This window comes from Apis laboriosa, unplaced genomic scaffold (genome assembly GCF_014066325.1).
Source record: "Apis laboriosa isolate Shangri-la unplaced genomic scaffold, ASM1406632v1 scaffold5_cov152, whole genome shotgun sequence".
Lineage (NCBI taxonomy): Eukaryota > Metazoa > Arthropoda > Insecta > Hymenoptera > Apidae > Apis > Apis laboriosa.
In genome coordinates this window covers 784,432-797,101 of record NW_025223857.1, presented here as the reverse complement: position 1 = coordinate 797,101, position 12,670 = coordinate 784,432, and the positions used below count along the sequence as shown (strand labels likewise).

The window sequence follows — 12,670 nt, the reverse complement described above, 5'->3', positions numbered from 1 at the left end:
CGATTCTGGCGAGAGACTCGATCTGAATTCGATAGATAAAAACGACAAAAGAATTTTCTTTAGGGAAATAAAATCGAGACATCGATTGTAATTTTTTCTTTTTCATCTTTTGATAAATGTGAAGAAATAGATTTCAGGCGATTGTCATGAAAAAAAGGAAATGAAAAAATACTGAAATATTAATAAAAATTTAATACATATAAAACTTTACCTAACGCACATAATTTTTTATTCTTCGTGTTACGGTATAAAATGGTTATAAATTCATTTTACTACTCATTGTTCACTTTTTCTATATGTATCATGTATCTTCTTAAAAAGGTATATGTTAAAGATATTTGTTAAAAATATATAATTATGTTTAATAAATATAAAATTGATTAATAGATCGAGTATTTTTATTTGAAATTAACGAGCTTGCAGGGTGCTTGAGTTTATGTATCCAGCTCTGTATCTTTTATCGAATAAAATTACGCGCTCCTTTAAGCAGGGCTGGCACTATTTGCCAAATTACCTCTGAAAAATATTTATCAATTGACAATTAATGCTTTAACATTAGAATAATTTTTTTTATTAATATCTCTTTTTTCCTTTCTTTTCTTATTGGATTATAACAATTAATCGTTATTAGAACTTTTTCAAACAAAATTGATTTCTTTGCTTCGTAGACAATGTTTTTTACGTCTCGTCCCATCAACATGGCGTCACCCTTAAGCTGTAGTGGCGCCAAGCGTTGCTTGCGATCGATGCGCTCATCAACCAATGAAAATATATGTATCCTACACAACAAATAACATTATTAAACAAATAGCAACGATTTCGATTAACAAAATTAAAATTATATTTTCTCCTATTGAACCACTTTACCTTAATTGCAAATAATTTATTTCAATCTTGAAATTATTCTTCGACCAATTAAATTTTTGAACAATAAACTTCATGCTCAATTTTTTACGTTTATGTGACAAACTTAAGGAATGAATTCATTAGTCAATCTGCATAATCATTTTTATCCTTCGATGACAATAATATTTTATAAGACGCAAAACCAAATAATAGTTCAATCTGTAATGTTAATTATTCTTAATTTATTATCGATGATCGATAACAGGGAAATAGGGAGATCGTCTCATATAAAGATTTTATTTCGTTAGTACGTACACATTTGCGCCAGCACAAAAAAGGATCGTATCATATAAAATGAGAACAATGCAGTTTCCTTTTCCGAGACTAGACACAATATAGGGGGCGTGAGGACTCAGGGTTATTGCGTTTATACCCTTCGTTTTTTTCATGATTACTTGCCGTATACATCCATCAAACGACTTGACACGATACGTATAATTCATCAATGACCCTGAGATCCAATGAAAAACGGACACGATACCGCATTTGATCTTTCGGAGAAGTGTCGACCGACTCTTCATTAATCGCGCAGTGCTGATCTTTCTTTTTCTTTTTCTTTTTTCTTTTTTTTTTTTTTTAAATAACTTTTACGTCATACGTATTGAAATATTTTCTTCCTTATATCTCGTTTAATGTTCTTAGAACTATAAAGTATTCCAATACTACGACTCGATCACAGTGAAACACTGGCTGGTCAAGACACTACCATGAAGAGTCGACGAAGTTGCTTCGTATGTATAAATTTATGATATTTACAAGGGCAGTGTTGTTAGAAATATTCGAGTTAATGCTAATAAATGGCAGGCACTAAGCGACTCTTCAAGGTTTCTCCCTTGCAAGCGGAATAAGCCATAACACGCAATATCGTTGTTTTCTTCCTAGTGTCTTGTAACACGCTCGCTAATGATTCTCATTCTTTCACTTTCTTTTGTACAATTTATGAATTCCATACAATAGAAAGTACACTGAAGGAAAATCATAAATTATCTGTTAAAAGTATAGAAACATATTAATTGCGCTTAAATTCATAGTTATCGCGCATCGATAACTGACAAGCTTAAGTACACATCAAAAAATGCATGAAATTATATCGTGAATTATATCGTTATATCTTTATCCCTTTTTTTTTCCTTTTTCTAAAAAAGCATCAATGTTTGCATCTTTATACTAAACAATGAACATAAAGTTGTAAAAATAATTATCGACTATTACATTTCATTAATTTTTTTATGGCCTGTGTAAAAACATATATCGCGCTTTGAAGTTGTTGTTCAAACAGGAAAATAAGAATTTTTTACATCGGCCAGAACGAAACTTTAGTCGTTGGGACCGAGAAGAGAAAATTGTATATATATATATATATACAATATGTATATATATGCTTCTTTTTATCATTGCCCGTGATTCCTCTTTTTTTGTGTCTTTCTCGTACCCAATTACGATTTATAAAAATAATTCTCTTCGGCATACACATTTTTATCATACTTGTCACATTGTTCCGAAGTATATGAATTATCTTACGTTTCAAATGTCATTCACGAAGCTAATTCAATCTTGATCTTCAATGAATCTCCTACCATTACAAAATCTTAATAAATTGAATTTAACAATTTACTAGATAACAGTTTTCTAACACGAAATACATTTGGCTGCGGAATTAAAAATATCACTACTGGTCAATGTATTCTTCCATTTTTAATCGATACGCTTGCGATATTTAGCTCTACATTTTTTTCTTTTTTTTTTCCTTTTTCTTTTTTTTTTTTTTTTTTTACTTTGATTTTTTCCTATTTCATATCCAAATTTCAAGGTTTTCTTTTTTTTGTATAATATGGCCAGCGTATGAACTTTCTCATTTCTTAGCAATATTTTTCTTCTAACTATTCGAAAAACAATCGATAAATTGGATACTATTTAACTAAGTGGATAATTTATATTTCTATCTTGATAGATTTGACTGCAATCTACGCTAACGATTAACATGAAGCTTCAAAGAGAGTCGTAATATTTTTTTTTACAAACGCATTCACTAAAATCGTTTCATTAAAAACGTTTGCATATACGAATATACCTGCCTGTACATGAAAATTTAATTTCCCTTTCTAAAAACACGTTCTAATTCATCCAAGTATTGTAAAAATTTTAACTTTAAACTTTCTCTCGCAGCCATTTTTCACGCACAAACTCGCCTTTTAATCGTATCATTATCAACTCTTTTTCAACCCTGAAGAATCGATAAGTATATTTTCTAGAACAATTATTCGGCGTGTGTGTAACATATATAAAAAAATTCCGAGTCTCTCCACGTATAATTGATCGAAATCTCGATATCTCATTCACTTTTCACTGGAGGTCAGCAGGATCCCAACAACTGTCAGGTATGTTTCGTATCGTCCGATGATTCGCTTGAGAACCTTCTTCATGAACGAATGGAAGACGTGGTCGACGACGTCGATACAAAACGATTCAACTTGCTGTCGATAATGATTTCGTCGCCGTTTCGTATATTGTACCGATACAACTGCTTGTTAGGGTACAGCATCTCCTCCGGTCCGTATTGCGCCTTCATAACCTATAAAACAGATTTTTCAAGAATCAAGACAAATCCCACGAGGGGGAGGAGGGATTCACATCGCAAATTTTAATTTACCTCTAAATCGTTACTATTTATATAGGAATTTAATGATGCAGGAATGATGCAAGGGAAGGGGGTAGAAGATTCTTATATCGCGATTTCGTGCTTTTTATGAGGTCTCTCAAGAAACCAAACGTTCTGCAAGGCATAAAAAAAAGGAACGTGATAAGAAGATAAGTTGGCAAAATGGACTAACCTGATCCACGTAAAAAAGTCTCATTCTATTCGCTGGAATTTTCACCATCGTCTCCAGTTTGGTTTTCAACTCGAAAACCGTTCTGTACACGTCTATGGATCGAACCTACAAGCACCATTCATATTTACACCAATTCCAATGATCGATATAAAAAAAAAAAAGAAAGAAAAAAAACCACATCTCTCTTTCAACTCGAGCTCGCTTCGAACTTCTTCGAAACGTGAATTGAAAAACCTGTCCCCTCCCCTTCCCTCCCCTCCCCTCTTTCTCATATATATATATATATATATATATGTATAATCACGGACAGCCAATAATCTTTGAATTTAATTAAACGGACGTTAATTAAATTCGAATGGTAAATTTACCTCGACTAAGTCTCCGTAAGTGAATGTGACCTTGACCCTCTTCTCGGGTGTCAGATCGACGTGTACCAGAGGATCCAGCTTTCCGTGAATAGCCACCAGCTCGGAGTACCTGAAAACAATGATGGACAACAGGGTCAAGAAAAAAGACGTTTGTTCCACTGGCTGTGGATGACTATGACCGTGAAACTAGAATAACTTTATGGGTAGCCAGTTCGTGTACTAGAATAGAAACGATCGAAGCAGGGACCGAAATGGAAACGGGAAGAACTGAACTCGCAAGGCGGATCATTAACGACATTCGAACGACGACAAAGCTAGGGGAAATATGATACGTATATGGTGGGAGGGGAGAGTAGAAAATGGAGAAGCGGGTAACGAGAATGTAAACAAAGCGCAAACAAAGATCGTGACCAAAACAACTTCGACCTTTCCGGCCTGTCCGCTTCAGGTTTGTCCATATAATATCGAATGAAGGCCCTTTCGGCATCCTCGCGCTCCTGGGAGGATATCACACCGCCGCCGTTCAATGTCTCGACATTCGGAAGTCTGGCGATTAACAGTTGCCGCCTCTCGTGCTCGGTGTACTCTCGAGGACTCTGAAATTGGCCAATTAAATTTTAATCCCTTCTTTTCTTCGCCATCCCGTCCATCGAAATTACCACGTAATAATTATATTATATATTATAGTATATATTAGATATACTATATTTATTTATATATTAGATATATATATTAGATATACTATATACTATTTACGATTCTTTTTTTTTTTTCTTTTAATTTGAATTACCTTCGATCGATTTATTAATGTATCTCTTACCTGTTAATTTTCATTTCAAAGAATTATTTTAACGGGACGTTAAAATTTATTTTCTGAGAGATGGAACAACAAGTAAACTGATCCGCTTGATTTCCTGCCAATGTGTTAATTCTAGTAATAGTACACAGTGGCGCGTACTAGATAGAAAGCTGTCCTACGATTTTTATCATCTTAGCTCACTTCTTAGCGTCTTCCATTTCTATTTTCTCCTCCGCTCGGTTATTTTAACCGATCGATTTCGATGCTAGGAGATGCTATATTATTTCAAATTTTCAACGAGCGAACATTTACCTCGAAAAGGGGGCAGCCCTGAATCCTCAATGATTTAAGCGCTGGAAACCTGGCAAGCCGCTCTACGTCATCCCACGTGGACAACAGGGTGCCGTTCACGTTCAGAAACCTTAGCTTTCTGAAAGGATCGTGAGACGACCTGATAGTCGTGCCGCTCGATTCCGATTCCGACTCTGATCTGTCGTAATTCAATTTTCCCTCGCTGAATATCCTGTTCCCCTTCTCGTCCACCATCGATGTGCCCTCCTCCTCCTCCTCCTCCTCCTCCCCCCCCAGATTGTTCATATTCTCGTTGTCCTCGCTCAGATTCTCCGCCCCCTTCTTCGAGCACGGCTCCTCGTTCGAGTTTCTATTGTCAACGAGAGCCAACGACCTTATCGGGCACTCGGCTAACACAAGGCTCTCGAGATTGGGGAATACGTAGCCAAGTTTCGAAATTTCGTTCCACACCTCGACGGGGTTCCCGGTGAAATGGAGCTTTTTCACGGACACGTTCTTATTCTCGGGTAATTGATAGTCCAGGTCGACCGTCTTGTACTCGTTCAACGAAAGATGAAGCTCCTCCAGATTACGAAGAAGACGGATCAATCCCTGGACCGTGGACCAGGTCACCCTGGTTCCGTTCAACACGAGATTCTTCAACATGTCGTAGCTCCCGTGCTTGATCTCGAGAACCTCGGCCAGACAGTTGAAGCTAAGATTCACGAATTTGATCTTGGGCATGTGTTGAAGAATACCGAACACCTCGGTCCATTGGGACAGTTTGTTTTGAGCGAGGTCGAGCTCCTCCACGTTCCTGCATTTCTTGCTGAGTTTCTCCGCGTCGTTCCCGGCCGACTCGATGTCGCAGTCCTGCAGCACGAGCAACGCCGGCACGGTGTGCCGGGGCGATTTCTTCGGGATGAAGATGCTGACCGAGAGGGCGGCCTTCGGCGAGCTCGACTCGGTCTCCTCGTCCGTGAGGGAACAGTCGGTCGTTGAACTGCCGTACTTCAGCTCCAGCGCTTCTAACAATGACGGCATGTTTACTGCATTCTGAAACCGATCACTAGTTTAAATAATTGTCCTTCCTTATAATTGTTATTATTATAAAAAAAAAAAGACATACGTGTTAATACTAATTCTTTTATATTTTCTTTAATTCGTCGTTCTTTAAAAATTCTACATCATCGTTTCTAATATTTTAATTTTAATTCTAATTTTATTTTAATATTCTAATTTTAATTAATATTCGTTGATCGGTAAAAATATATACCGAATGCTCTCCGAGAGAGAAGAGAAACAAAGAAAAGTTTCGCGAGATGCACGAGACGGCTTTTGTTATCCGGAAAAGGAAGAACGAGAAAAAGGAAGAGAGGGAGGACAAGAGCAGTTGAGACAAGGAAAAAACCCGTGGATCGAACGGATCCTCGAGGTCGAAACGTCGGGATATCTGGTCTGACCATATCCGTTAAGGTCGTGTATATTGTCTTTTTGCGCATAGGAAAACCGGTACTGGTTCCCTTGTTGTTGCTGGAAAACGACGAACGACCAGCTTCACCCACGCGATTCTCCTTTTATTCCCACCTTTTTCGACAAAAGATCGTTCCAAAGATAATTCTCCTTCCGTCGAATCTCTCGAGTGCAAAAATGCGAATCGACGTATGCAGAAACATCGATAGTTCGAAAGGTACAAGGAAAATAAAGCTAAAAGATTATTTCATAGTGTACGCTTTACACGCATGCGCCGAACGTTTGAAGAAACTATCGTTTCACAACGGAACGAATAGTCGGATTGAACGCGTTCGACTTTCACCGAACGCGTTAAAATTATATCGCTCTTATAAATTATTCGAATTGACGTTTCTCTTTGAACCATCACCTATATATATATATATATATATATAATTCAATATTCTTCTGGCGTTGATGTCACGTCACGGGATGAAAGGATAGAAGATAACGAGGACAAAGAGGAACTAGGAGCGGAATGCGGCAGTTTCTACTCGAAAAAAAATTCGAGTAGAGAAAGAAAAACTAAAAGTACGAGTACGGGTGCAACGAACTGCGACGAGGACGATTACGGAATATCGCGACGGCGGGGAGGGGAGGGGGAGGGGAGGGGAGGGGAGAGGAAAGAGGGGGGAGGGGAAACGTTACGTCAATTTGGCGGAGATCCGACGTGCCAGCCGTCGGCCGAAAGAAAAAACGCGTCCACGAGGCTCGAGGTTGGAGGCAGGCCAACTCGTGTCGTTTCCATTTACACGAAACTTTTTAACCATTGATTCGTCTCTGTGTACATATATGTCGCCCAGATCGCCTTTCTAACGGCGAATTTATCTTGTTACGTTGCACGCGGCAAGACTCGACGAGAAAAACTAACGATCTTCTCCCGTCTACATATACGTATAGGTTGCAGCAAGAGGGACGCAACAGTTTCATCCCCGTGGAAAATCGGTGGACAGAGCGATGGAGAGACAAAGGTCCGCGCGATCCGCTCGACGCACAGCAGTGGACCGGCATAATAGTCGTTGTTGCATTATAGTCCCCGGCTTCCCCTACGTAATCGCGATATCGGTTCAACGGCCATGCGAAATTAACTTTCTCCGGACGGGTCTGGCCGACGAGAAGCCCACTAGAAGCAGCTCGATGCACCGTTGTAGCGCGCTATAGACGGATTTACTAGCAAAGTGCTCGAACCGTTTTCAAACCGATTCGATCACTTTTAAACACCTCTCGAACGCCAAAGTGTGTTAACCGATTCCTCTTGCAGATTGGCTTGATTTGATAGCTCGACGTGAATGGGACAGTGCGTGCTGGATATAATGGCAATTAATCCAGCGGTATTACGTAGAGAGTGATATAAATAACAAGAGGCAAAGCAGTTGAGGATACTCGAGGCTGATTTTATATCTTCGGTTCACGTCGATAGGATATTTTAGTTGCGTTACGTTGCGAGGGTTAATTGACGCAGAGAGCAGCGAGCAGAGGTTCTTTCAAGTACTTATTTCTGCAATATATCGCATCTATAATTGGACGTCGATCTTTTTTTTTTTTTTTTAAATCGATCAAAAATGTTACATGAAAATTTAGATTATTTAGAATTAAAATTAAAATTAAAAAGTTTACCGTTAAATTTATAAGTTTCCAGTATCTTGATATCGAGTCAATGGTTTTAAAGCGTTCGAGCGAATATTAAAAGCGAATTATGGGAATTAGGATTTGAGTTGCCATTTCTGGTACTGGAATTGGAACAACAGGTCGATGGATAGTCACTGGATAGTTTTGGGAACACGGAAGTTACTTCACGGTGATTCCTTTTGGAGTAGAAAGTTTGGGGGCATAGATAAAGACCGATTCATTTGTCCAAATGAAATCTGAAAATATTACATATCGAACTGTTAAGAAAATTTTTAAAAAAGTGTATTTTATTTATTATTATTTCTATTAAAATCTTACTAATAATATTCATATATTGCCTTCGAATTAGAATAGATAACGTATGAACCAAGTTATACAATGCATTGTATTGCATCATATATGGTTGCAATTATGGTTTGTTAACTAGTTTAACATCGGAGCAGGGTAACAATGCTAAATGCGACTTTCTCTTTTACCGATGATTTTACTTACCAACTATTCGCACTCATAAAATTAATATTACCAACCGCAACGATTGTTCATTGCGGAAACTAATTTAACTGAAAAATCGTAAAACCAGACAAGAATAATAGCTTCGCGATATTTGAAATTTTTTATTCTAAAATTTTATAATTAACATGTTCTTTTGATGTGGCAAATACGAAAACTACAAATCTATTTTGAATTAAAAAAATATAATTTGAATTGTATATTGTAAGATATTTGAAGAGTTAACAGGTTAAAATCAAGTTAGCGTGCAAGTGGCTTGAACAGCTGATGATTCTTCAATGTTCTGGTGGTAGTTCAACGATATTAGACGAATTTATATCTTGCTCCGCACGTGGTAATGCACAGCTAAATATAAGCTACCAATGACGGTTACGAAATGTCAAGCAGAAGCTGCCGAGTACTGGGTCAGTCGGAAAGCTGTTTCGTGCGTGTCTTACAGCGAGCGATTAGTTTCGAGATATATCGATATTTCAAGGATGATCGAATCATTACGTAAAATGGTTGTTTTTAATTATATTCTCATATTGTTACGGAATTATTGACATATACGTTTCAATAATTATCGTTTCTCTCGTGTGATTTAAAAATTTACAATTAGAAAGTTATTACGAGACACGAAGCAGAAAAATCTAAAAAAGGTTTTCTCGAATCCAAAGAAACATTTCTACCATAATTTTCTTATAATTATCTTCGTTTAAAGTAGTAGGGAATAATAAAAACTGATAAACGTCACTTTCTAATGGCGAAGGCGAAGTAAAAATTTTTAAATAGAATATACCTACAACTTTTTATCGTAATGAAGAGAAAAGATTGTGTTCTGTTCGATTCAAGCAACTATCGAAAAAATCGCTAATCGAGATGTATTCTTTTTTCGAAGATTAACGGGAAACTGATAAAAGGAAATATCGACGAAAGTTCGCTGGTGGCTTGTATATACTGCGCAAATGCTCTCCCGCCTCTTGGAATATTACTCGGTTGCCCAAGGTTGCCGTTCGTTCTGCTCACGCTCGAGCATTATGCACGTGTATAGATATATCAACCACGCATTTACAACGATACCTCTACATAGGCATATTTACGATACACGCGTAGTAAATCTATCTCTCTAACGTCCACACACGATATAAGAGAATACATATTTCCTAACCTTTTTCTCTATTCCGTTACATTTATTTCGTGTGCGTTTTTTTTTATTAATCAAATAATTAACTATAATATTAATAACTCAAATTATTTAATTAATTAATTAGAAAAATAATAACGAAAATCTTTTTCATTCTTTTTAAAATAGTAAATGAAATAGAAAAAAAATATCGTGTAGATTCATAAATGTTTTTCAGATGACTCTAACAGGTTGGAAACGTGACACGATAATGGGTGACGAGATTGGGAAACTCTGCGCGCGCAATGTACCTATTCTTTGTTCATTTCTCGGCTTTTAAGAGCACGTCTCGCATCGATGCACGGCAATTATTGACATGTGTGTGAAAACCGACAAGAGATACATTGAACATCGTTTATTATATGTATATAGGAATATGTGCGCGTATTCATTGGTACTAGGGCCTCTCCCTTCGGAACTGTCGGCGACGGTTCAGTAATGCTGGTCGCTAGTACGATACGGATCAACGATTTAATATGAACACACCAGCAGCCTCTCTTTATTTCTATAGTCGAATCATTTCACATCGATCGATCGTTTCTGTGATACGCGGAATCTTACTTTCCCTGAAACTCTATTTCTTTTATAATTGCTTTTTTTATTTTTATTTTTCTGTGAAATCTATTTTAAAAATCAATTTTACGCACAAAATATATTTTACCAGATAAATCCTAATGGAAAAAAGGAAAAAATGATTATTCATCTATTTGGAGAAATCACTTTCTTCGTAATGAAAAAAATATAGCAAATATTATTTTAGAACATTCATCAATGATAAGAAACGATGATGAAACAAAATCATTTCTAACGTTTATATTAACGTGAATGAGCACACTAATTACTTCCTATTTTGAAGTATGTTAAATATAAAAGGAATATTCTTCTTCATATATGTACAGTATATATAACTCTGCTATGAGCACTTCTCATAGCAGTTAAGAATAGATTAAAAAATTGATTGTTTAAAAGCTTAATAAATAAAATATAACTAAGCACGTTGCTTTCTAATCATTTATTTATGAGACTATTTTCAGCATTGAAATGCATATATTACAATCGTAAACGTTATAGAAGTGAGTGATATTTGTGGAGTCGATTTGGTCTTCGTTTACATAATCTACGTCTTCTATAAACATACAATGTACATAAAATAGCCAGTAGAATTACTCTATACCGAGATTCTTGAATTATATTTTTATTGAATTAATAAATGGAAATGATAAGAATGATAAGATATGCTATCATCAATTTATCATGATTCATTTAATCGATCTCATAAAATAACAATAGAAAGTTTTTAACCATTTTAAATATTTTTGTTTTTTAGAGATGATTAAGAATCATCAAATTGAATTAGAGGTCAAAAAATTAATTGCAAAAAATGAAATTATTGTTGTTATTTAATATGCATATATTTCGCGTTTCTTTATATCTGAACAAACGTGTTAAAGTACTGTTCCTTTCAATTGCATTGTCCTTGAGGTTAGAAGACAAGGAACGACGCAATTCTCACAATTAGTGCCTCTCTATTTAAGTTTCTTTCACGCTCTATTATCATCCAATTTTAATGTTGAAAATATATACTTCAAAAAATTAATAAAATCTCATTTATCAAATTTTTAATTTATTTCTTTCAACTTAAATCTGTTTATTCATATTTGCGAATTATATATTTCTAAACGACATCTATAATTTACGACCAATGAACCTTTGCTACTGTCGATAAATCAGTCAACTTCCTAAAGTATCATGAAAACCTTAACAAATTTCAAAAGTTAAATTTAGAACAATAGTAGTAAGAAAAGTAACTAAAAAAATAGTTCAAAAAAATGACGACTATAATGAAAATATAATAGTAATAGCTGTCAAAAGCGTTTAGAAACATAGATTGACGCGCGCATACAGCTGATAATGATTATGTAAGATATACAACGCGCAGTAAAATGTCATCCATTAAGTGATTACATCGTAATCTAATCATCTTCAGAATCTTCGAAGAAAACGAATTATCTTAAAACAAATAATCATTACATATTTTTTAGTTTTCATGTCCGAATCATATCTTCACATGTCAAATAATTGTGTCTCACAACATATTCAAGATATTTCAAATCTTATAATTAGAGTTTTATGTTCGAATTTCAATCATAAAATTTGCTAGAATCTCTAGTGATATAAAAGAAAGAAAAAAGTTTGTTTCACATTGGATGCTAGGTGGATCGATCGAGCACAAGTTTGGAAAGAATGAATGAGAACGGAATGAAGACGTTGTACAAGAATATCACGAAAGAATCGGGTCAAGGATCATCTTGCCACTGAATGACAGACACACTATTATTTTTTATTTTATAAGAGATAATACAAGTAGTACTCACTGTTTCCTCGTCTCACTGCGTGCTTTGGACCTCCGATATCGCTCCGGTATCTGGTGGTTAACAATCGACGAGGCTCGAGAAATATCCTGGTTAGAAGCACTCGCGATTTTTGCCTGCGATCATGAAGCGAGATCGGTTTGTTGGTTGGTCTAAAAGGGTTAGAAAAAGAAGTGGTGTCGCTAACGGACACACGAACGTGCCCCGCTCGCCGTCCACCGTTGAACTGATTTCTGGCTCCTTTGTTTAGTAAACAGAAACAGCTGAGCCACACTACTAGTTACGAGAGG

General features: G+C 36.0%; 1 protein-coding gene across 1 annotated transcript; it reads right to left on the bottom strand.

The window, feature by feature from the left end:
* Nucleotides 1-1,116: 1,116 nt before the first annotated feature.
* Nucleotides 1,117-12,658, bottom strand: LOC122717876 (tubulin-specific chaperone cofactor E-like protein). The gene is made up of 6 exons (XM_043942365.1): nt 12,384-12,658; nt 5,217-6,251; nt 4,532-4,701; nt 4,106-4,214; nt 3,738-3,842; nt 1,117-3,478 (listed from the first exon to the last, which is right to left on the bottom strand). Exons 2-6 carry the CDS (start codon nt 6,237-6,239, stop codon nt 3,326-3,328), a joined length of 1,560 nt encoding a protein of 519 aa, XP_043798300.1. The 5' UTR covers nt 6,240-6,251; nt 12,384-12,658; the 3' UTR covers nt 1,117-3,325.
* Nucleotides 12,659-12,670: the final 12 nt, after the last annotated feature.